We start from the raw sequence: 25,708 nt of genomic DNA, 5'->3' as shown, positions 1-25,708 counted from the left end.
ACCCTCCGACCCACACAAAACATTTTTGGCAGGGAATAAAAACCCTATTGAAAGAGGCACATGGCAGCACTGAGCCATCAGTGTCTGATTTTGTAAATGAGAACTTTGTACCTAAAAAATCTTTCATTTCAAATGTTTAGAAATCATCACTAAATTCATGGCAAACCATTTTTTTGTCATTGTGCAATAACACTAAGTAGGCATTGTAGTTGCATTGACCTGTCTTTTTTTTTAAAGTTGCACTTGAATTTCAGTAATGGTGTAACGATACATCAATCTTGATTGATTGCAAAAAACACAATGAATATCTTTACTGATATCGTCTCAAACTGATCAAAAGCTCCTGAATTTAATCAAATTGAAATAGTATCGTGGCAGAGTTTGTGATATTAGCTAATATTATGTTGTTGTCCCATGAATTTATGTAATATATTATGATGAAGCTGCTGATTTACACCCCTACAATTTAGTGATATGATTATTTTATACATTTTGCCATAGATATTTATTAAATATACTTAAAAAAAACCTCAAGCACCTCATGCAGTACTCTAAACTACCTCTAGAGGTATGCCGACCCTCATCTTTTAGTCAGTGCACAGCAGGTCAGCTGTGCATGCAAATGCAAATGTGAAATTTGTCAATGGGCATGCATACAGTCTAACATACAGTATATGAAAAATGTACTTTCCAATAATAAATAAAAAATCAATTACTATTTTTACAGGTTTTATCTTAGTTCTTCCCAACTTTGGGTACCAATTTATGCATACCAGTATCGATGTGCAATATGTGATACAGTTTTTTTTAATCAAATATTTATACTAATCTATGTCTGAGTGTGTCTGCTGATCAAATATTTGCTTTTTTTTTAAAATTTGCATTTCCCCTTACATTACTGCACCTGATCAGACGTAGCACTCATAATTTTGTTGTACATTCTATGTACAATGACAATAAAGGCATTCTGTTCTATCGTATGTAGTTCTTTAACAAAAAATTCCTTGGGAATTATTATTAAAATACAGACTTAACTATTGCCGGTAAAAGTCAACTAAGGTTCTTAATTTTGTGCTCCGTCTGTAGCTAAAAAAAATTTCAAGCCATCAATTGACAAACTCTTCATTCACATGGTCGAGCACATTTTTCTGCCCAAGTTAACAATTACTTTTCTAGAATGACTATGGTCAGTGCAATTTCACAGCATGTTGACTGGGGTTTGATTAAAGTGTCAGCAGCATTATACTGAGACGGACATCAATAACATCTCACAATAATAAAAAGTACTTTTAAGGACAGTGCTGTATTTGACCTCAAAAAGCTTTTCTTTCTCTCGCCCTCAGGTGAGCAGGTGGACCAGACTGTGTGAAATTGGCATCCCCTCTGCTGTTGAAGAACTCCTCAAAAATCCCACAAATCAATATCAGCAGCTGCCTCTCTCCATCCTCACCCTGGAGCGAAGGCTAGCGGAGCCTGTCAAAGTCCACAATGATGACAAGATACGGAGACAGAAACTCCAAGAGCAGAGACAGAATGAAAAGTATGAGTCCCCTGAAGGCCAAAGAAACACACCTCAGGTCAGTGACGGACTGGAGCTCAGGGCGGCTCTGGCCAAGCTGTCTGTGGATTCAGTTCCGACTTTGACCACCAGAGAGAACTCTGAGATCAGGAAAGTGAAGACGACGGACCTGCCTCCGCTGGAGCATGTGTTTGCTGAAGGACTGTACTTCACTCTAACTGACGTGGTGCTGCTGCCGTGCATTCATCACTACTTGGTAAGGACCTTGAAGTTTATGATTTATAAGTGTTGTCAGTAATGAGCCCTTGTAGCTAAGGACCCTGCTCTCATCATGCTCATTTAATGATATTATCAATGGCCATATTTCCTGTATAATCTTTTTACTTTCGATGCATCGGCACACTGAACTTCACAGAGTTTACTGTAAGCAAAATACCCATAATTGTGCTGAGAGCAATCAAGTGTAGCCGTGCAAGGCTTTGTCTCAACATAAACAGTAACACACATGACTAAAGCCTGATGTCACCTCATACAGATGGTGCCATTCAGGGCTGTACCCAATACTTCGAAACTTTTGTTCTTTTGCATGTCTATTATGTTTAAACCAAATGCAGATAAAGATCAGGCATCAGTCAATGCATTTTTTGCAGGTTTGGCAGTGCAGATTTGCCTTGGTAACATCATTTTTTTTTATTTTGTACTGCAGGAGTCTTCAGTGTTTTTTAGGCCAAGGGACCCTTTTATGAAAGAGACAGAGCAATGACCCCATATTACATATATAGTATAAAATTGCATTTTAAACCAGGCAGATGGAGGTTGTCAGGCAGAATGCTGCAGTCTTGACCTGTATTTGCTTTTCAGGTAGATGAGGAAGCAGTCTTTACAAATATGCATGATATGATAGATTAATGTTTGTTTTTATTTTAAGACATACCTTAATGTTTGAAAAGAAAGAAAAAAAGCTTAAAAATGATCAAACATTTATTTGGCACCCCCACATTCTGAGGACCTCCAGTTGTCCCGTACCCCTTGTTGAAGAGCCAGGTTTTAGGGTGATAACATCAGAAACAGACATTCAATGCTACATTTAAAAAAAAAACTCAATATAAGCTTAAAATGTAAAAAAAAAAAAAACAAAAAAAAACAACAACAACCCAACATGACATCCGCTACAGTCCTACTTTTTTAATGTCTTTATTTTGATGACTGGTCAAATTATGCATGACTTGTGGTCTTGACACTGTGGTCAGGGTGAGCAGACAGTACACCCGGCTCCTTTCAGATCCATCCAGGCAGAAAGTTGAGTTAAGAAGACTCGCTGCATCAGACTTGGCACAGGTTGTGCTCTCAAAGGTGGTCTAGAGCCACCTGGCAAAGAGTGATAACAGTGTATGGGAGGGTTTCTATTCAAATGCAGCAGGTTGAAATGCATTTCAATGACTTTCCTTTGGGAGCATTTTTCTTTCTGCAACAGATCAAGAATTGGTGGGTTGTTATGCTGACCTTAAAACTAACTTAAAAAAACATCTGCAACACTTCAAAAGCTCAGGAACATTTTTTTGAATATTCATTACGTAGAGTAATTGCATATTTTACATGTAAAGCTGGTAGCGGCAATTAAAGTAACTGAAACAGTAACTCAGCTATTTAGTTCTAAAGTATGTTGTTATTGATCAGGAATGCGGCACTGTCAGGCGGTGAAGTGGGTCTCAACCTCCATTTCACCCTTCAGCCGCCTCCAACTGTTCCTCGACTGTGGGAATGAACTCAAGTTCTCACAATGAGGCTTTTAGTAGTCAGCTGTGCTCCAGTGGTTTCCAGTTTCACACTCAGCCTAGCGTGTCTCCTCTTAACGGGCCGTCACTGTCCGCGACACATGTGGCCACGACGGATCCTATCCACTCCACCCACTTGTTCGACTACCACAGAGTGCCCCCTCTCCCTCTGTGCGACTGTGCCCCTCTCTCTTTCTTCTTTCTTCCAAACACAGTCACACACAGTGACAGCGCGCCTCTGATCACGACTCTGTTTGTGTCTTTACCCTGCCCACCTGCCAACAATGTTTTTACTGCCGGCCCCCTCGCGTCCATCCATCCACCAGCGTGATGAGTGAAATCTGCTGGAGCCTGACATCTCGCTCCACTGGAGATGACATGTCAGATGAGTCACTTAATCAATATCTCCTTGTTTTTTTATTTTCTCTTTCACTTCTTTTATTGTCGTTGATAGTGTTCACTCCAAGCACACACTGCGAGAACTCTACATCAGCTCCCCCACCTGCTGCGTTGGTACAGCCGTGTCCGGGAGGTACCTGGGGTCCTGCGAGCAGCTGAGGCCTGTGGGATGGCGCTCTCTGTCCCCCAGGTTCCCACGTCCAGCCTCCAAGCACCAGCAGCAGAGGATGACCCAGCTAACCTACTGGAGCAAGAAGAAGGCCAGGAGACGCAGCTTCCCTTTGTCGGTGGCCCCCGTCCCACAATGACTAAGCTCAAAGTAAATTATTACATTTCCTTACTTCTTTCTCATGATGTTTTACTTACCCCTCTGTGGTTTGCTTTCACACTTATGTAAATGTGCAGCACTTTCTCCCAGTGTCCCTTCATGGTACAGATAGTGGGTTTGAAGGCTCCAACTGGTCGTTAAATATTATCCCTGTACTTTCATGCACCCATTTTCTGCTCATTGTGCCTTCATGATTGTAGCTCTAAGTTAATGTTTTGGCTTCTGGCAGACTTTCTTAATTGTTGAATTTTCCTCTTTCTGCCAGTGGTTAAACGTTAAGTGCATTCAGTCACCAAATTAACATTCTAAGTGGGCTTTTTTAGGATGCTTGTCTTTGTTTTGTTTTTTACACTTTGTCTAACAATATTTTATCATCATTCAAGACAAACTAACAAAAAAGTCACCCGTCTTAAAAGAATAACAGAATCTGTGTATATGAACAGCACTCCCTTTGGTGCATTATAAAATACACCATTCAGTATAATCAGTGGATCCACTTGCAGCAGTGCAGACAATGCACATTCAGCTTATCCTCATTTCAGGTGCAATAAAAACAATGAATCGGGTCCAAAACAAAACAAAGTTTTATAGCCAAACTAAGTAGTTTATAGTAATGGCTTAAAATCTTAGTGTAAAGAGACAAGACAGCACACAATAGTAGCATAATGTGTCCGTGGTCTTAAAATGCAGTTCCCTCAGGAAGCATTTTGCTAACACGCACACACACAGTCACACAGATTTATAGCATTCTTAGCACCAAGCACACCAAATATTGCTCCTGCAACACTTTTTCTACTAGCTTCTCCAGAAGGAGATAAGCAGGCCCAGCTGTTTAAAAGGAGAATGTCTCCTCAGCCTTGACTAACCTCTCACGACTGAGCTTTTAGACCGTTCGCTTGGCCTTGTTGCTCTGCTCTCTCAGCAGAAATATTTCTGTGATTTCCTGCTGGCTAAGTGTATATAACAATGTGATTTTTAATATATGGGAAGAGAGGGAAGCTATGTTCTGCGGGGCTGGACGATGCTGAGTGAGCTGGGTGGTCAGGATGGGATGTGCTTTGAACATGCCATGCTTGCCGGATGAAATTTAGTTAGGCACAGATGTGCACAAATGACAGTTTTCATGGCAGGTTGAAATCAGACATTAAAACTGAGAGGAATGTACACACACACATACACACACAATGGCCACCATTCTTTCTTTGCCCAGAGGGATTACAAGGATGGCTGCGTGTCGCCACCATCATGTCTGTCCCGCAGCTGTTATGTAGACTCGGCCAAGGTGCCTCTGTGTGTGTGTGCGTGTGTGTGTGTGTGTGCGTGTGCGTGTGCGTGTGCGTGTGCGTGTGCGTGTGCGTGTGCATGCGCGCGTGCGCACGCACATATGTCCTCATATATGCCTGTGTGCGTCCCAAGGCAAGTACATGGAGACAGAGAGGCCTGCCGTCTGACACTGTGACACGCGATCCTTCACTGCTGCTAACCAGAGGCACCAGGCTCATCCTGGCTTCTCTATCCACAATATAAATGGCTCATAAACTTTCCCTCTTTCTCACTCCAGTTAACACACAGCGATGCATGCCAGTCGAACTGCCTGTGCAATGAGCTGTAGAGGCTCAACCTGAGATCCAAATGTAAACAAAAGGGTAGCACCGCTAGCAAAATTCAACACCCAAGACTAAAGCCTGGCTGCTGTCACTGACAAATTGATTGACAGGTCTTTAAATGTAGTTGCTAACATTAGACAACAATTGAATCTGTGAAAGCAAAAAAAAATTTGGGGGTGATCCAGAGAAGGAGGATTAGTGAGTTAACAGGATCAAATGAATCAGAATTCAGGGAAAATCGTGGATTTTCTGGCAGCAGAATGGGGCTCACAGGAAAGCCCGTGTCCCAGAAACTGGGATTACTGAAAGTCTGTGTCAGTCCCTGTGGAAACTTATGTGTGGAAACCAACCAGCAATGTGGCACGTTACTTACTCCTTTTAGTCCTCAGTTTTTGGCACAAGGCTTTGGCCATGGCTTGCCACTTAAGACTCATTTTACCAGCTTGAAGTGGCCACCTTGATGCATCTTTGAATATATGAATATATGGCGCATTGTGAAAATATGGCCTAAGCAACACATATGTCAATCCTTGATCTTTTGAACCACAGTGTTGCTGCTCGTCCTTCTGCACAGATCTTGATTTGAGCTCTTGTCTTACCAGAATGTGGCTGAAGTTGCCGTTATGGAAGGCATCAACTGAGTGTCAACGAAGTGCTTTTAAATGTGTTAATACATTTTTATGGCTTACCTTCATTCAGTAATCCAGTAGAGTTAGACATTCGGTTAAATTATTATCAATCACTTTGAAATATGGCTGTAATAAAACTCGATCAGTTGGTTAGAGTTAAGTCCAGCTTTACATAGTCTTGGTGTAGTCTGTCGAATACCTCACACACCTTGTAACAGTGAGCAAAAAACTTAGGGCCCTATTCAAACAATCGATATATTATGTTCTTAAACGTAAGGCACGTGTGCTTTTACAGCGTGTCCAACCACTTCTGCCTGGTGTAAGAGAGCTCACACTTGGTGCAAAGCGAGGCACAGGGGGAAAATAGGCTGTATTTAGTCCTTTAATGCTAATTCCACATATTGGAGTGAGTGAGTTGAGCAGTAATGTTACTGCAGCAAATATTGTGCAGCATTTAATCACCTGTAGTTATAAAATGTATGTACAAAGAAGATGATACAAAATTAAACCATTAGCTTCTGAAATAATCAATGAAGTTATTTGGGTCCTCGTGTGTAAATGTTCGCAGCTTCTCTTTTAATGAAGAGTGTGCTGCAGAGTGGCAGCAAACAGCAGCTCTGCAGCTTTGCTCTGCTCTCTGCGATTTAAGCAGTATTGTGCATTGTGAAACAGCCCAAGTAGGTACATCTTACTATCTAAATAATGGTTCCTTTAACCCCTCACAACCTGGATCAAAATCAGTTTTGTTGATGCCTTTCACAAGACTTTAAACCTCTAGGACCAGAGAAAATTGGTTTGATTTCTTTTGAAAACACAGGGAAAAGGCAAGGAGCAGCTTGGCAAGAAGTGTCCTGCAAATTTTCAAAAATTAGTGAAGGGTACAAGAAATTGACTCAAAAAATTGGCTGCAGGAAGATTATTAGATATTATCAAAGATAGGGAAAAAATATTTCTTAGTTTATTTTAGCATTTTCTTAAGGTGATTTTTTTTCTTTCTTTTTTGAAAATGTTATTCTGTTTTTTAATTATTATTTTTTGGGCTTATTTTCAGGTAGTCTTCTTGTAATGTTTTACTAATTTCAAATTTTTGGGCCATTTCTTGTTTTTTTACTCATTGCCACAATCACTTTCTGCTGCCTTAGAATACGTCAACAATGCTCCAGACAACACCTCATTTTGAAGACCTACACGCCCATGGGTGCACAGATTGGCACAGCTGTTCACCCAGCGTGGGTGCTGGCTGTGAAAATGACAACCGTGTCGGTCTGAAAGTTGTTATACAGTAGCTCTGTGTGCCGCTTAACAATTGTCCAGAAAACTATGCTTATAATTATTCGGCCTGTTGAAAATAATTATAAAATTGATTATTTTAGAGGAAAAAAAATCCCCTAATTTTCTGCACTTGTTTCAAGGTAGGGTGAAGTTTTCTTGTTTTGGAATGCTTTATGTTATGAGGTATTTTAATGTTTCTGGTCCTCAATTAGAGTAAATTAAGTCTTGAATAAATAAATGTAGATTTCATGTAATGTTACACAACACCAGGTAGCTTAGTCCCAGTGTGACATGGTCAGTACACAGAGAGCTGAAGTAGTAGTTTGACCAAAAATGAAATATTTTCAGTAAACAGTTATTGTTGCAGGGCAGTTGTATTGTGTTGCATTGCATCATGCGTTGTGCTGATATTTTGTGGTCTTGTAGTGAATCTTTAATTATTTATTTACCTATATATATACCTTGCTGTGACTATAGGCCTAGGTAATATGCTATGAAAAGAAGTACACTGACAGTAATCAGTAATTGTGCAAACCATTGCACCTTTATGCTTCTGTCCTCTGTAGTATAGATGATTTCATTTTATTTATCCTTAATGTAGCCACAAAGGTCCCATTGGGATGCAAGGTCTCTTTCTAAGGGAGTCCTGGCCAAAAGCAGTGCAATCAATTTCACTTTCACTAACATATTTCAAAAGGTAAAACACATACAATCCATAAATGCAACAGAAGAGAAAATAGCAAAAGAAGAGCAGATACAGGTCAAGGATTATCTAAAGCAGCAACATGTTTTCTCAAGGGCAGTTTTTAAAAGGCCTTCTTTAAAGTACTCAAAGGAGTACCTCTAAAGGAACAATATTTTGAGCTCATTTCATGCCCAAAAAAATGAGAAAGCAGTTTTACCTAGCTCTTGAGCGCATCATGGGGACATCAAAAAGAATCCGATAGGTTGTTTTTTGTGTTGTTGTTGTTAAAAATGCAGTTATCATGAAAATATGTATTGCTCCAATAAAGTCAGTCACCATGGAAATTAAAAATGCCTGCACCATGGATTCCTTTTACACCTTAAACACAAGGTGACTTCAAATTTATGAGTGGCCCTTTTATCAGATTTAATTAGGAAGGCCACTGATGTGAAGGCACACACAAAGCTATTACAAAAGATTTTCCCCAAAGAGATTTTTATATTAATTTGTTTGCAATGATAAAGACTGAGATTTTCTGCCTTTATAGATGGAGCTCAAGCGCACGCTTATCATTGTAACCCTCTTATCAAAGAGAGAGAGTAAAAAAAGACAAAGTGCTGTACTTGTACGCAGAGTCTTACCTTGTACATCTCAATTTCCAGTGTTTCTCCAGTATTTCTCTGAAGTGTATTGCAGGTGCTGGAGTGTGTACCGTAGTGGTGCAGTCTCCTGAGAGAGCAATAAGTGCTCTAGCAGTGGCTTTTCCTCAGGTATAGCTTTAGATCAGTGTGAGCAAGGTAACAAAGGGTTTGTTCAAGAATGGTACTCTTTAAATCGCTTCATTACAACCATTTGGACCACAGAACCTGAAGGCTGTAGAGAGGGTTTCTATGGTAACGTGTGTATTTGTGTGTGTGTTCCTCCCCTAGGAAAATGGCATCGAGGCAGGCTTCGCTCCTCATCCTTGCCCTGCCTGGACCCTCCCATGGGACAGCTTACCAGAAGCTATCAACCCCACTGAAGGTAAAGTCAAATCTGTGCCTTGTGGCTCTCCTCTTTGCGTTCTCCATTTTTCTCGTGCCCTGTTGCCCTTGCACTTTCTTCTCTGCTCTTTTGGCTCTTTCCTTTTGTTTTTTAGTTTTCTTATTTCTCACCCTAACCTCCTCCCCTTATCATTTTTACCTCCTCCATTTTTTAATCTGTATGCCTCTACATCACACCTACTCCCTCTGTCTTTCACCTTATTACTTGGTGAAACAAACACTACTGATACTGCGAAGTAAGAGCAAGGAATGTGCATAAATATTTGCATAAAACCTCCCCATACTACTGTAGCCTGGTGATTTTCAGTGGCACCTTACGCCCCCCTCAAGAAATATTAGCCACTGACACATCACAGAGCTTTCTGTTGAGCCTCAGCTGGATGTTTTCCCTCACGAGGCCCCTTAATGAATTTTAAAGTGTGCATCTCGATGTGTTATGTTGTGGGGTGAAAGTGTTAAAGGCTCAGCACAGCAGAGGTGCACAAAAACATGCACACACTGAAGGCACAAACTAAAGAACAGCGTGGAACTTGTGCATATGCCTTGCTGATTGCAGTGAGAGCAGTGTCTAATAGGCGGCGAAAGGGTTGTTGATTGCTGCCCCAGGTGACTCTGGTGAAGCAGAGAGAAGAAATCTCAATGTTGCTTTGTCTCCCCTTTCTCTTGCCTGCATTGTTTTTCCTCTTATTAGTGAGATGTCTGTGTCTGTGGCAATGCTAAATGGTATGAATGCCTGCGTTGGAGTAGCGGAAATATATCACTGTTATTGTTTATGGGCAAACGAAGGGCGGTCATAAAGACACATACACAAAAATAGTATGAATATTAAGATGTTTCCTTTTCCCTTCCTCACTGTGTTATGTATTCATTTCTTGCTTCCTGTTATTTTCATTATGTGGAAAATTGTGACAGCAGAAGTTCATTCTCATCCCGTATTGCTCCACTTATCAGAGAATGTGGGAAATTAATGCCGGAAAAGTATTTTCATTATCAAGATATATACAGTACCATAAGTTCAGCTTCCTCAATGTCATGGCTCTTGTGTTTGTGAGGGCCCCGCTTACACTTCATTACCCTCTGCAGTATACTGTTAATGAATGTAAACAATGAGAACTGTATGGTAAGAAAGCTTAAACTTTATTTCTCAAGTACTTTGTAAATTGGTGGTTACAAAGTTTTTAGCTTTTAGTTGTCAGGGTTTTTTTTTAAGGTGCCTTTGTACAGGGAGCACCTGCTTCATCCACTAGGCGCCCTGACCCGTGGCTATAAAGTTAAATGGAGAGAATCAAAATGTAATAATGCTAAATATATATGCCATAGTTGTCTTTTTTTTGCTTCACTGTTCGCTGAAGTAACCATCTCTTTCTTAGTTTGCTTCAATTTAAAGAGTTGCACAAATTAATATATTGAATCAAAAAATTAATCTGTAACTATTTTAATAATCGATTTATAATTTTGTCATTTTTCAAGCAAAAATGCAAAATGTTCATTGGTTCCAGCTTCTCAAAAGTTGGGATTTGAAGCTTTTCTTCATCATATATGATAGTAGACTGAATATCTTTGGTTTTTGGGCTGTTGGTCGAATAAAACAATGTCAAAATCTACAACAACTTGACAACAACAGTGCTGGCAGCACAAACTGTGCTAACAGCGGCAACAATGCTGACAGGGCTAACAGTGGTAATATTGGGAGGAAAATGAGGGTTGGACGACGCCATTCCACCATTGTGGGTCACGGACTCACGTGCACTAACATGCAGCGATGGCCAAACTGTCTATCACAGGTGTGTCCACAGTCTGGCCCTGGGGCCAATTGTCCGCAGACCCACTTTAAACTGCCCCTGGTATGTTGTTCTAATTGCCATAAATGTAGCCCACAACACAAAACTGGGCAATAAAGCCAGATGACTGCATTTTTACCACTCACCTCAGGATGGAGGGACTAAGCACAGTTTGTAGAAATGCACTAAATAGTAACTACTATTACTATTGTGTTTTCATAAATAGATTGTAAACAAGCAAGAAAACAGTTACCAAACAGCAGACCTTTCCTGTAAGTCATGACATAGTCATAGCAAGGACATGTGAAGTCGACAGTAACGGCCGCCACTTTCAACAGTAGTGAAAAGTTGAATACTTTTTCACTAAATTATGAAACATTTGCATTTGTCTCATTTGTATTGGAATCTTTTTTATCTTTTATCTTTTTGATTATTTATATGATGCGAGAAGCAGCTAGCCCCTAGGTATTTTTACATTTTCTTATCTGGACCCTATTCAAAAAAGATCTCACAACAAACCCTTAGGGGTGTCAAGATACATCGATGTGGATCGCAATATCCATTCAATGATCAACGATCAATATCATTGATGCAAGTAAAAACATTGATGCATATATTTAAGATACGCCTGTATATGAAATCCCACATCTGGTACATATGCGTCACAATTTCCATCCAAACACACCTCCTTCCTAAACACTCAAACAGTGTTAGCAGCCTAGCGCTAGGCAGACAATGGCAAGCAGCCAAAAAAAAGACAACGGGGATATTTATTGATATTGTTTCATATCCTGAATTGAATATAGTCAGAGTTGTTTATGGCAGACTTTGTGACATTGTCTAAAGAGCGATTTAATATTGTGTTGTGATTAAACTTGTGATTTACACTCCTACAAACCACAGAGAAGCTTGAACTACAACACAGAGATACAGCGTGACTTCATTGTCTGTTCAGAACGCCATTACTCAGCTATATCTTCGCATAACAAATAGATGTTTGCTGCTGTCTCAATGCTCTGAATGTCATACACAGAACCTTTAATGGGAGTTTTTTTCTCATTTTTTCTGACTTTTTATCTGAAATTGTATCTATAATTAATAAATAACAGATTAATTGATCATGAAAACATCCCTTATAGTTAATATCGCTATGTCTGCGTTTTTTTTTTTTATTGACTCAACAAACAATATTCACCCCAAATAATTTTTATGACCGCCTTTTTCTGGTAGTGTGAATATTCCACACATATCAGTCCAGTATGACTTTCATTTTAAAGCTTTAACTGATTTAGGACTTGGTTACTATATTATTCAGGGTTACATATACAGTGAAGTCAGCAATAAAGGGTCAATAACAATCTTTGAAACTTAATTGTTACTGTGTCTGTACATCATACAGCCCTCTGCATTGTCCTAGCCAGTGAGGATGAGAACAGCCTCAAACACTAAAGCAATACTAGCAGTGTATTATAGCTTATAGCTAGTTTTAAGTCAGGACTTAAAACTGATAGTCACAGTTTCATTTCAAGTATAAAGTGCTGGATTAGAGTCAACACAATGAAAAACATTATCTTACTATTTTTTAACCACACTGTACAAGCAGTAATTTTTACAACCATTTGCAGCCTATTCATGTATTTTCACTGTACAACATAATAATCTACTTCTATACTAAAAACCCCACTGACAGCTAAACATAAGTGCTCTTGGTGATGTGGGCAGCGCATCTATTCTGAGAAAGAGAGAGACTACATTTTAGCCGCCCCACTTCTGTCAGCACTCTGCATGATAAACGGCACTGTTGATATCTCCTTCTGCAGCATTAGGTTTGTAGGTAGGTAGCCCCCTGCGCTTCAGTGCTGTGTAATTAAAGAGGAGCAGAGACGAAAGGCAGACAATTTATACTGAACCCAAGTGCGTGGGCTTTCCCATCTATCTACCTACACTACACACAAACGTTAGCACACACGCCCATGTTTTTACAGGGAACATTTTCCCCTTACGTATGCATAAATATTTCCATACCTGCAAAACTAATACAACACCCACAAGTCTTGTGGAAAGCTGTCTTATTTATATGTATTAGTTCACCGTTTTCATTTAAGTGCATTTACAGTATCTGGGTAGTTTTGTTTCAGCTCTGTATTCAGGAGCATTGCTTGTAAAATGAAGCAATGACAAGGAGGTTAAAGTGCCGACTTTGAGCTTTAATTTGAGTGTTTACATCCCTGTTCAATGAACCGTGTAAGAATTTCATTCCTTTTTATTCATACCCCTGAAGGGTAAAAGAGGCTACAAATTGCATAGCCAATATGGATGTGAACACCTCCAAATGCCCTGAAAGCTGAAAGTCAGCACTTTAACCTTAGTTTTTTTTATTTGAAATGCATTATGCTGGTATAGAGCTGGTATAGAATCTATTACTGTCTTGAAACTGAAAGGGATACTTTGCAGATTTTCAACCAGCTTTGTAATATAAGAGTATGGCTAGAATGTGTAAATGAAATGCGGTAAACGTCCCTTCATCTGACCACTCCCAAAATGATTCAGGTAATCTCTGAGCTCAAATGTTCACTGTCGCTGTTGCTCAAACTGCAGATTGTCCTTCCACATTTTTGAATGCTTGCCACCACGGATACAAAGAGTAGAAAAGTAGATCGAGATCTCTCTCTGTCTCCCAAACTAATCTCAAACTGCAAAACTAGGAAATGCTGATCAAATATCAATCAAGATTCTGGGACTGTATTTCATATTTCTCATAACTTCAGAAACATATTTTAGTGCACTGTTTGCCTCATTGCAGAGTTTCCTGTATTATAAAAACAGAGGCTGAAAAAACTGAGATCAAATGGTAAAACCAAGCATAGCTAATAAAATATGATCCACCATTCTGTTACTACACTGCCTGTTTCTTGCCTCTCATGTTTTCAGAAACAAATTGTTGTGCACTTTTTGGCTGTTATACAAGAGTTTGGGAACGGGAAGTTGGTGATGTTCTTGTATTGTAAAAATAAAGGCTGAAAATACGGTAAAGCTAAGCAGTACCGATTGTATATAAACCAAGACTCTGTCACTGCATTGCCTATTTCTCACCTCATATGACTTCAGAAACCTATTTAAGTGTACTTTTTAGTTTTTTACTTTAACTGTAATTGGAGATTGTTTGTTACCAGTCGGCCACCATATTGTTTCCTGTGGAGGAACAGCCATGCTGTCATTGCATCACCCATTAGCAGTGGTGTTCATTGATCCGATGACAAGAAGTGCATTCTGGTATAGTGGGTTTTCTACCTCTTATGTAAAAATGAATGCCTCAGCCCTTTTCCTTTTTTTTTCCTGAACATGTAGCACCTGTTTCAAAAGCATTTGCCTCTGTCTACTGCATCAACAGCCTACTTTTATAAAAAGCCCACCTTTTGAGCAGTGAAATACTCATTTAAAACTAAAAGTCAGCACTGTACTTTGTTGTTTCATTCATTATGCTGGTGTAGAATCTATCGCTATCTTGAAACTTTATTTCAGATGTGTAGTTCACATTTACATCTATAAAACAGATATAAATAATCCGACATTCATGCACCTCTTAAAAACGTATTTGCCTTATTTTATGTAGTCCTCTGGTGTATTGATCCAACCACAACTTTTAATTGGAATTCAGTGGTAACGGCTCCTGCACACTGACGCTCAGGTATGCATGATGTATGCAGAACAAAGGGGCCTCTGTGTATGGGAGCTGTTTATGTTCTTTTGCCCGCCTTGTGTAAAGGGCTGTTTTGCTAATTGTGGTGAGGGTTGCCTGCAGACACGTAAACAGTGGCCATTGTACAGAGCAGCCAACGTCTTGTCTGCAGCGCTTCACTTATTAGAGGGAGGAGGGGAGACAGCGAATAAAGCGGGTTAGAATGATGGAGTGTGTGACAGTGGGAGATTGAGATATAGGGGTGAGACAGCCTGAAGAGAGACAAGGGTTATCAGGAGAAAACAAGGCAGGGGAAGAGGGTAGAACGAGACAATCGGGCATAAAAGGGGGAGGGAAACTGCATAGTTGTCATGCTTGAGACATGCTGCTATTAGGTCCTCCGGGGTTGTTTTGGTACACGGAGATGAGTTGAGTTCCCATGTCTTTGTCTTAGGTTACAAGAGTATGACAGAAGTTGAACTGCTGGAGTGAAAATTGGCTCCATTTGTCTCTTGTCTCCCTTTGCTCCGACTACAGCAGAGATGTGATAGAGATTTCACAAACTCCACACTTGACTGGTGTGATTTTTTTTTCCTCCATTTTACGACGTAGATATTTGATATCTTATCACAGTGGGTGTCCCAGTCATGACTCATGTCCTAACATAACATCCCTATGTAAGCCCGGCAACCAGTGGAGTGTCCTGAAGGTTACTGCTCCCGGCAAACCAAAATTAAAGAACATATAATGTGTTAATTACTGAGCTTTAGAGGTGCTGGTAGATTTTGTTACCTTTGCACAGAGCCAGGGTAGCTGTTTCCTCCTGTTTTCAGCTGGTTCTAGATTCTTATTTAACAAAGAGACATTGGAGTGGTATTTTCTCATCTAACTCTTGGCGAGAAAGTGAATAAGCATATTTCACAAATGTAAGAAACACTTTTCCTTGAGCATCTTCCATATTCAGTTAAATTTTCAATTTACATCCAAAACCCTCCCTCCCAAAAGTCAGCTCCAGATGCACCAAACGTTCTTAACGTTCTAATCTGTTCATACCCAGATGTGCTGGATGATGAATCTCATTTGACCATAAATTGGAGGCACGTGGCTGATTGTATGTTATTAGCATATTGTAGGTAACGCTCCCTAAACGCTGTATAAGGGCAGGTGTTGTGCCGTGTGCAAATACACTGACACATGCACAGAAATTACACCAAAAAAGGCTGTGAGAAGAAGACTATAAGCAGTGAAATTGATGTACTGTTTTCTGAATTTGAGCCATTACCTTCAGATAGATGTTACAGAGCCAGTAACTGTAAATACAATAAATGTAGCAACCGCTTCAAACTTTAGCTCTTATAAGCAGCATGACACTGCTCAACAAGAGAACAGTTTAATCCTTACTCGTTAATTTGGGAAGCAGTAAGGCACTATTTCACTTTGTTATGTTGTTATGAATTATGTTTTTTTTATGACTCCCTTCTTCTTTACCTTTCTCAAGGCATGTGCAATACTAAACATACCCTCTTCTGTATTTCGGTGTATGTTTTTATTTTCATTGTATGTACTTTGGTATCTCTGTGGGGAATCACTGTGCTGTTAAGTTGAGTATGTATTGCTGGAAGTTGATTGCAGCTGGGTGTAGCACTGCTGCTTAAGCAAAATTTCCCTCAGGGGACCATAAAGTTTGTCTTATCTTAACTTATCTGACCTTATCTTGATTAATTTCCATGAGTGTCTCTGTTTGCGTTAGAGGAAAATCAAAAATCCAGCAACTGCATAACATTTGCAATGCTGTAGATGCCATGTCAGCAAAAGGACATACTGTAACTGAAATTAATAAAATATGGTTTGGCATGAAAACGGAACTAAAAAAAAAAAAAAAACATTGCCTAAGGGTTTGCTTAAGTGTTTTATAGTCTTTCTTTAGCCTGCAAATGTGTCATTATAATTACTCTAAAACATAATTATCTAAATTCCATCATATGGCATACATGCATTTTTTATGTTCCTCAAATTTAAAACTGATCTTTCCTTTTGGACAAACAATTAATGGACTTTGAAACAAGATGTTTCTCTCTTGTCTTGGTAATAGTACTCTACTGCAGTTTTTCTAATAATGTTTCTCTTACCTAAGAAAAGAGCAAAAATATTAAAACATTGGTAAATCACAGACATCAATAGGTACTAACACAATTATGGATATGAACAAAACGTAGAGGAAACTTGTTTGTGTATTGCTTCCTGCATGAAGTGTATGTTATAAAACATTTTCCCCTCCACTCCTTTCTTAGTGTCTGTCTTCTTAAACCTTCATTGCCTGATTTGTTTGGCCACTCGTGGGCAGTTGAAGCGAACACAACAAAACACAACACTGTCGTCACCTTTTAAGAACTTGTTGAAAGATGCTAAAACTCAGCAGTGCTGCTTTTATGTGTTGGTCTGTGCAGTAACAGCTATTCAGTAATATAATGGCCAAACAGTGTTAAGTGGTTTCACAGCATCCTGAGGCGGAATTAAAAGTTAGCTTTTGAAACTAGTTTGCTTCAGCTGAGCTGGAACTTTCTACAGGCATCCTTTCTCCTGCATCATCATCATCTTTGTAATTTAAATCCCAGTAGAAATATTCGCCACACCAGAAGTCTTGGCCCACGCTTTACACTGCTTTGCTTGTTTTCTACACTGTACACAGGTCTAATGAGTAGTTAAACATCTGTCATGTTTAGCTTCCAGATACCGTTCAGATGCTTACCGTATTGCTTTGGGAGTAAGACCTGTCTGTAAGATGCATCAAAGAGAGAATATCAATCCAACAACAACTTTCAAATATTTTATGTAGGTGGATATGCGTTTTATTTTTCCTTCCTGTGTTTATGAAACCTTTTCACTGACTTTGATTTAAAGATGTTAAATGTGCTCTGTTACAGAGCTCCTGAGTTGATTTCCACCATTACATCGGTCTGGCTGTCTGTAATGGGTGTGATTTTCGCTCAGGCATATCAAGTCACTGTTATTGAACTTAGATGAGTATAATTAGCTGGATTTGAATCAAGTCGAGATTTATGAATTTCCCTTTACATTTTCCTTATTACCTTAGAGTAGATATGAAAGGTGGCACTAAGGAAGTGGTACAGTTTCTCTCAGATGCACTTTACTGAAATGCATTATTGTTAACTTTAAATAAAGGAACATTGCAAAGATTTCATCTTCTCACATATCATCACATTCATCACATACGAGTTATTTCTTTTAGAGGATCATGACATGACATCCCTTACATTTCATAACTGCCTGATGTTAAGTTCGCTTAGTCAGTACGTTAACATGCACAGTATAGTCGAGCTACGGTTATAGCTAGATTAGGCCATTTGAATGGACCACTGTCTTTGTCCCAATATACATGCACTGGGGGAGAATCAATGTATTGATAGAAATATGTCCAACTCCTCCACGGCAGGTAGAGATATGCCCCCTTTCAGCTAACTGCAGTAAACCTGTATATTTATGCAGACAATGATAAAGACAGAATTACAGTCACAGACACTTAATTTTTAGCATTACAATTTCTGTTTGTCCTAACTCCGGTGCTAAGGCACAGTGACGTCACATGGAACCCATGAATAACCTTCCCATTTTACTCTGAGTTGGGCAAAGTGTTGCATGACCATCCATCAGTTTGCCCTTTGGAAGGAGACTTGTTGAATTATGCAGACAATGGTATTTCCAGTTGTACTCTTAATGTTAGCACTCAGCTAGCCAGATTGTGGATGTAATAACTGTTCATGGGACCCTTTGACCTTCTATTGTAATTGACAATGAAATCTGAACTCAAGTAGTCAGCCGGAGATGTATGATAGGTACAAGTGTGAACGGCAGCGTGTCTTGGCTGTCCAGTAGATTTCAGACGACTGAAACACATGTAAACACCAGGTGTAAACAGCTTCAGCGTTAAAAGTATTCTGTGTGTTTTTCTGCACTCAAGCCAAAGTTCACTCCTAGAAAGTTCACATCATATGACAGTCTGTTGGCCATAATCCCCAAATTGAAAACCACTGGCCCAGGCAGATTTAAAACAGCTCTAATCAATTTTTTGCATTAACAATGGATCAGATGATAATGTGATTTGCAGTTCCCCTCAGCTCTGTGGAGCTTTTTAGCATTTAGCAGCTTAAGAGCCAGATATTTCCCACAGGAGTTGGTGGAGGCGAAATCAGGGCTGAGAGGAGAGCGCATATTTGAATTATTCGCCAGGTGGCCCAAAACACGACTTAAAATGAATTCTAATGTTGTTTGGTGTCTGCTGGATAACTTGTTTGCTAACAAGTTCACCCATCTATCTGTATTCCAGGCTTTGCCTTTGGCCATGAACTTTAAGAAGTGAATGAAGGATTAGATTGGATTTTATCTCTTTGAATCCAAGGTTAACCTCTCTTAAAATACAACAAGCATAGTCATCAATTAAAATAAATCCATCCTCTTACTGGCATGAGAGCAACCACACTTCAACAGCAAATGTTTTATCGATAGAAAAAACAGGAAGGAACCAAGGCACTCGTCTTAAAGCAGAAAGTATAAATGACTTTATTACATTGGCAGGTTCTAAACGTAGAACGAGATTAAAAAACAATAGATACTTACACACGTTTCGGCTTCCAGCCTTCTTCAGGAAGTTAGACAAAACAGTGACGAAACAAATTTATACTCAAAGGGTATATCCATCAAGCAGATGAAAGCATTCAGAAATCAGAGTCCACCAATCTGAGATAGTATTTCACTCGGCTCCTTCCTCTCAGAAAAGTTCACACAGGGAGCAGGCTTTCAGAAAATAAATACCAAAGGTCATCGGGGTGGCAACCTCGGAGATGGTGTAAAGATAAAAAACGTTTAAAGATAGAATGAACATTTTTATCATACTGCATGTGTTTGTATCCAAAAAAAAAAATCATAAATGTACAAAATATACACAAATATCACCAAAGCAATGTGTATTACTTCCCAAAATATGTCTCAAAGTTAGATCCTCATTAAGGCCAGGATAGTACTTAAATTAGATCCAAAAATCCAAAATTTTTCTCAATGATTGCGTTGTTTGATCCTATTTCCTCTACATACTCTTTCTGGGATATGATCATTACCTACAGCTTTTAGGAAGGATTGGGTTACTGTTGTGTTTTTCCTTGAAATGTCTCGCCATAGGATGCTTTCACCTGCTTGATGGATTTACCCTTTGAGCATAAATTTGTGTCGTCACTGTTTCGCCAGCAACTTACTGAAGAAGGCTGGAATCTGAAATGTGTTGAATTATCTACTTTTTTAAAATCTTATTCTACTTTTAGAACCTGCCAATGTAATAAAGGCATTTTAATTTTCTGCTTTAAGACGAGTGCCTTGGTTCCTTCCGTTTTTTTCTATTTGTTCATGCCCGTCACCAAAAAGCAGTCTTTTTTTGTACTATTACTAGTTTGAAGAAGCTCTCCTGCTTTTTGGGTTTTTATTTAATGGTTTACTGACTTGACATCATCGACATTGTCATTTTACATCAAATTCCAGAAAAACTAGAATTGTGTTTAATTGAAATATTTTGATTAAACTCAGTCCGAACACAAATACATTTCCCTTCTTACCTGTGGAGCTTGTGCACAACACTTCAGTCATCCCACTGAATTGGAGTCTGTATACATGGCTGTTTTTTTCCCGTTCAGCTGTCAAGCTGAAGGCAGCTCTGCTGAGAGAAACACAGCAGGCTTAGTCACAGATCGGTTTAACTGCTGGCCCGCATATTACCACATCAGCTTAGCTGAGAGATAATGTCGACTGATTCTCTCTCCCTTTCTCCCACTGCGTTCTTTTGCAAATGCATTAGTGTTGTTTTGGGTTCGTGAGTTCAAAACAAGTGACAAGGGCAAAGTCGAGGCAAGATCATTTTTTAAAAAAAGTCTGCCTGCCTGTCAGAAACCTGTCAAAAGGTGCTTGCCATCCTTAGGCTTCTGTCAGACAAATGTCAAGGGTAATCTAGATGGAAGATTAGTGGCTTGATTTTCGCCCCAGAAACTTTCTATATACTCACAAATTCTACTTACATCAGTCCTCGTTGATGTGAGCTTGAGCTGATGAGAGCCAGTTTTTCCAATTCCAAATGTAACATGCTGATCTTGTCACCTTTCAAATATTCAACTCTCCCAACTCCAAATGCTTGTAATGAATAAATTATTCGATTTCAGAGTGTCTTGTAAAATGTTTGATCTGGGAGTCTTGGAGTTGCAAAGAAAGATTAGTAGGAATTGTAACTGTTCTTGGAGAGCAAATGTGCCAGACAAACCGTAAACCCCTTTTTCACACACATCCTTGACACAGGACTGCAGATTTCTACATTTCTGCACTATTTATTGATTGATTTATTTAACCTTTATTTAACCCCTGTTTAACCAGAGAGTCCTGTTGAGATTGAGATTCTTCTTTTCAAGGGAACCTGGCCAATATACAGTGCTGTACAGAAGTCTTAGGCTACTTTATACTTTATTTTAGCATGGTTATAATGATCATACATATTTATTTCTCAGTAATCTGAAAAGTTTAAAAGGTTTAGTTCGATAATCAGGTAGATAAAAAGCCTTACCATCTATAGAATCCACCTTTAATTCTTTCATTCTGGATTTAAAAGCATTTATTGATATTAATGCTGTGACTTTAAAGCAAAGACTGTATGTAAACATGGATGACACATCTCCACTTACTCCCACTTCACAGAAATAAAGCCAAAATATCCCAGACACAGACATTGATATCTTTTGCTGGTGACATAATCTGGGGCCTGATGCTCTGCAGTAGTGATCTCCATGGCCAGGGGACGCTCGAGATGTTTTGGGTTCACTTTTGGGGAGCTCTCATGTCATCCATCTTTTTTTACACCGTCTGTGGTTTAAAGTCCTTCGGCAAAATATTCCTTGCCCAGGGATGCAAAAGACATACATTCCCCTTTTCCAATTTCCGTACGGGTATTTTGAACAGAAAGCATAATAGTCTTGAGATTGCATAGTATTGTTTTGACACTTTTCTGCTGATGAAGACGCATAGGTAGTGTGGGAGCAGTTCAAGAATTGCCTTATATGTAAAAGTGTGCCATTGACAGAGAGAGATTTGTGGCGAAAGCAGGCCATCATACCCGAGAGGATAACTCACTGTGGTGAGGGAGAGCTTTACAATTCAGTAATGAATCTCAGGGAAGCATGGTAAGCTGTGTCAACCATAAGAATACAAACAAGCAGAATATACAGAAGCAGAGGTATTCAACAGATCACCATAATCTAACACAGGTTAAAAAAGGATCTACAGCCATGCCAGCAGCTCATTAATACCTCATTCCCACCGTAATCAGTGGGTGCATGCAGGTTTTTAAACACACTAAATGGCAGTATTCCCACTGCCACTGAACTAACCATTGCAGAGTGTGTCGGCCTTTCTGTCGGCTGGTGCATGTGCATGTGTGTACGTGCGTGCGTGTGTGCGTTGTCTTGTTGGTGTGTCCGTACGATGTCACGGACAGACAGGAGACCAGGTCGCCCTTTCAAACCCTGTGCTGATGTATATGGATCAGTGTTTTAGCGCTGTTTAGGAGGAGACGGCCGGTAATTAGTGACGGCGCGTCATTGCATCTCGCCGGTTAGGGAGCTGAAATTACCACGTTCACCTGGGTGTTGCGCCCCATCAATGCTGGTTGGAGCCTGAGGTGATAAAAACCCACATCTACTGCAGAGTCATTTCACCTGGGTGTGAATGCCGATTGTGCGCATTCCCATTGCATTAAACAGCCAGATGATTATTACAGTTTATTCTGAGGGGGACATGAATGTCTGTACCAAATTTCATAGCAATCTCTTTCATAGTTGCCAAGACAATTTTCTCAAAACCACAAATGTCAACCTAATGGTGGTGCTTGAGGAAAAGTTAAGTGATCACCAAAGACATTAGGTTTTATTGTTTAGGATCACAAATTTTAATGCAATTATTTTTTAGCAATCTAGTAAATGTGAGATATTTGAGTGTATAAGGCTGTGTATCATCAAAAAAGTATGATCCCAGTACCAGTGCCCTTAATGTGATACCAATACTAATATAGTACTTAATCTGATACCTTTTATTTTTACTTCATTCTATACCCATCATGTGAATAAAAGCATTCATACATTTGAAAAATGCATCTGAAAGTATAGAAAATAGCCATACTTTTGAATGTTTGCACCTGTGCATGCTAAATGCCAACGCTGTAATTCGTTGTGCTCGACTTCACCATGTCACAGACAGTATGTGTTGTAGTTGCTGCAGTAGTGGGCCAGTCATGCATAGCATTAAATCTTAAAACGCTTGAGCTGATTGGCTGCAAGTAAAACCACAAAAATAATCTTTTTTTCTAGATCTGGGTACAGAAGGGAAGCATTGTCTGGTGGACAATGACTGAATAATTGTTGTGCTGTTTGGTTTTAGAACAAAGTGGTGAACCGACAGACTGACATTGCCATCACTTCACAATAGAGCCACACTAGCATGGGAAAAAGTGTAAAAATGTTCAGATTTTGTGTTTTCCTTCAATCAGAGGTGTATGTTAATGAGTTTTGCTGAGGACCATATGTTAATACAAACACATAGATGTGATTTGATGAAATTATTATTGAACATTAACGGGGGGATATCTGTTTGTACTATGTGCTGGCGTTTGGTTAACACCTCATTCCCTTGAGTATACAGCTCCAAGCAGCAGGCTGTGACTCCCAAATCACTCCTCTCATTCACAATTAATTGAACTCATTAGAGCTTTTAAATTGGAGATTTAAAGATACGCAGTAAACAGGGGACCAAGCACAACAGGCAACCAGCTTTGTTACTCCCAATTAGAGGGATAATTGGCACTTTATTTCTACAATTCAAGTTCAAACACATCTAAACTCCCTGGAGGAGCACCGCAGAGTTTCACTATTTGCAGTGATGTTTGAGTTGTGCCCATTTAAATGCAGAGCCACTGGCTGCTTCCATGATGAGCTCCCTGCAAATGTCATATCATGAATATTCATTTGTCTCCTTAGTTTTGTTTTGTTCAATAATCTCTGGTGAGGCATTGCGGTGTGGGCATGGAGCGGAGAGACAATTTACCTAGCCCTCGCCAGCTTTCGGTAGGTTTTGGATTACATAGTGTTTCTCACGCCATTTCACTAGACTCATAATTAATTACTGATTAGTGTTTTCAGCCCTGAGCAGAATGTAAAACTGGATCTTTTCTCTGCAGGCCTTTCCTTTGGAGTGCAGTTAAACACGCTTTGTGTATGAAAATCTTGTATGTTTTTAATGTAGAGAGGACATTTGAAGACAACAGCAGTGAATGTAATAACTTTTCTGTAATATTTTAGTTATTGATACTCTCTGACTTTTGCCTTCGTTAAGATTTGACAAAAGAGGTTTTTGTCAGACTGGATGATAAACAGTTTTCTGTTCCTTCAGTATACACACTGATCAAGTTGACATACTTTTCTTGAGTATTTCCATTTTCTGCTACTTTGTACTTTTACTCCACTACAAATCGGAGGCAAGTATTGTACTTTTTATTCAACTATATTTATTTTGCAACTTTACGAGTTATTTTTACAGATTCAGATCAATGATACAAAATATAATAAACTGATAAATGTATTATCATGGGCTAAGTTAAGATTTAAAAAAAAGTAATTTAAGATAGAAGCTGAGCGCAGACCTCCACCAAGTCCAGTAGTCCAATCTTTTATTATATGAATGTTTACAAAGTGCCTAATTGTCATGTTATATTAGGTACATCAACTAAAAAAGTTATTTCACTACCCAGTCCCCTCATTGAAGCCTCAATTAGTCCTGGATATTTCTCACTGAAGGTTTGATGCCCAAAAACTGACATTTGGTACACTCCTGTACAGCTGGCTATGTATTGTCACTATTGAATTTTACTTCCATCCACTGAAATTGAAGATGCATGGCATTCATTTTGTCAAGGCTAAATGCCACATCTCACATTGTTAACAAAAGTGAAAAATAATTTGTGTATCTGCCTTGTCATTTGCATCTGCTGCAAAATGTTATGGCTGCAACATTGTAATGTACAAATCACTGCATCATAATTCAAAAATATAAGCTCACATTCCTTTGATTCTCCTTATATGTAAACCATGCAAAAATATTTTTTTGATTTAGTTTTTTTATAGATATCTGTGCTAAATCTAAGTGTCACACCCTTCTGTACATACACATAGCTAAACTGAAAAACATGGCAAGACGTGTAGACGAGAATGACCTCATTAAAAAGTAAAAAATGTGTGAACTTGGTTGAATTGACTCCATTCAAAAAAATCGGAGTTGGTCACAAACTACAGAAGTTCACAAATTTACTCCATAAATATAATAAAGGTTGTCATTCAGTTGAATTATACGGTGTGAAGGGATATTTAGAATATTTAGAAGTTTTTTATTTTTATCCCCCTTTTCTCTATTTCTCTGCACGAGTTTACTTATTTTTGTAGTTTTTCTCATTTTATCTTGTTTTTTTCTGTCCATCACCTGCCTGTCCTGCATTTTCGTAACATTTTTGACCTCCTTACTTTTTCATTTTTTTTCTCCAACCTCAGGCTATAAACATTCCTTTGACATGAAGGGCATATTTATTTATTTATACCACCTGACAGCACAATTAAAGCATTCCCACCACTACAAGCACCATGGTTAAATTTGTTCTTCCAATCCCTGAACAAAGTAATGTTACTGGGATTCCTCCTTTTGTCACCATAGGCTCAAAAAGAGGCTCAAGGCTTATTATTATGTTCTGTATCTGGTGAACACAGTAATAGATGATGTGTCATATTTGGTTTTAGTGTGAACTGTGAGATGTGCTCCTATTGTGGCAGGGACCTCCCCCAGTGCCCACATCTAATTTGGCTCAAAAGAAGGTTGTGTATGGATTTTGGCATGTGGGTCTCAGTTGT

General features: G+C 39.1%; 1 protein-coding gene across 1 annotated transcript in view; it reads left to right on the top strand.

Annotated features, from left to right (window-relative positions):
• The window catches only part of gstcd (glutathione S-transferase, C-terminal domain containing), a 68,700-nt gene that overhangs the window by 1,938 nt on the left and 41,054 nt on the right, over nucleotides 1-25,708 (top strand). The window contains exons 3-5 of the mRNA XM_042485676.1: nucleotides 1,344-1,775; nucleotides 3,749-4,012; nucleotides 9,144-9,237. Coding sequence (XP_042341610.1) covers nucleotides 1,344-1,775; nucleotides 3,749-4,012; nucleotides 9,144-9,237 — 790 coding nt within the window. The remainder of the gene's footprint in view (nucleotides 1-1,343; nucleotides 1,776-3,748; nucleotides 4,013-9,143; nucleotides 9,238-25,708) is intronic.

Source organism: Plectropomus leopardus, chromosome 4 (genome assembly GCF_008729295.1).
Source record: "Plectropomus leopardus isolate mb chromosome 4, YSFRI_Pleo_2.0, whole genome shotgun sequence".
Classification (NCBI taxonomy): domain Eukaryota; kingdom Metazoa; phylum Chordata; class Actinopteri; order Perciformes; family Serranidae; genus Plectropomus; species Plectropomus leopardus.
Note: the sequence above shows the minus strand (reverse complement) of the source record. Positions and strands in the feature narration are given on the sequence as shown.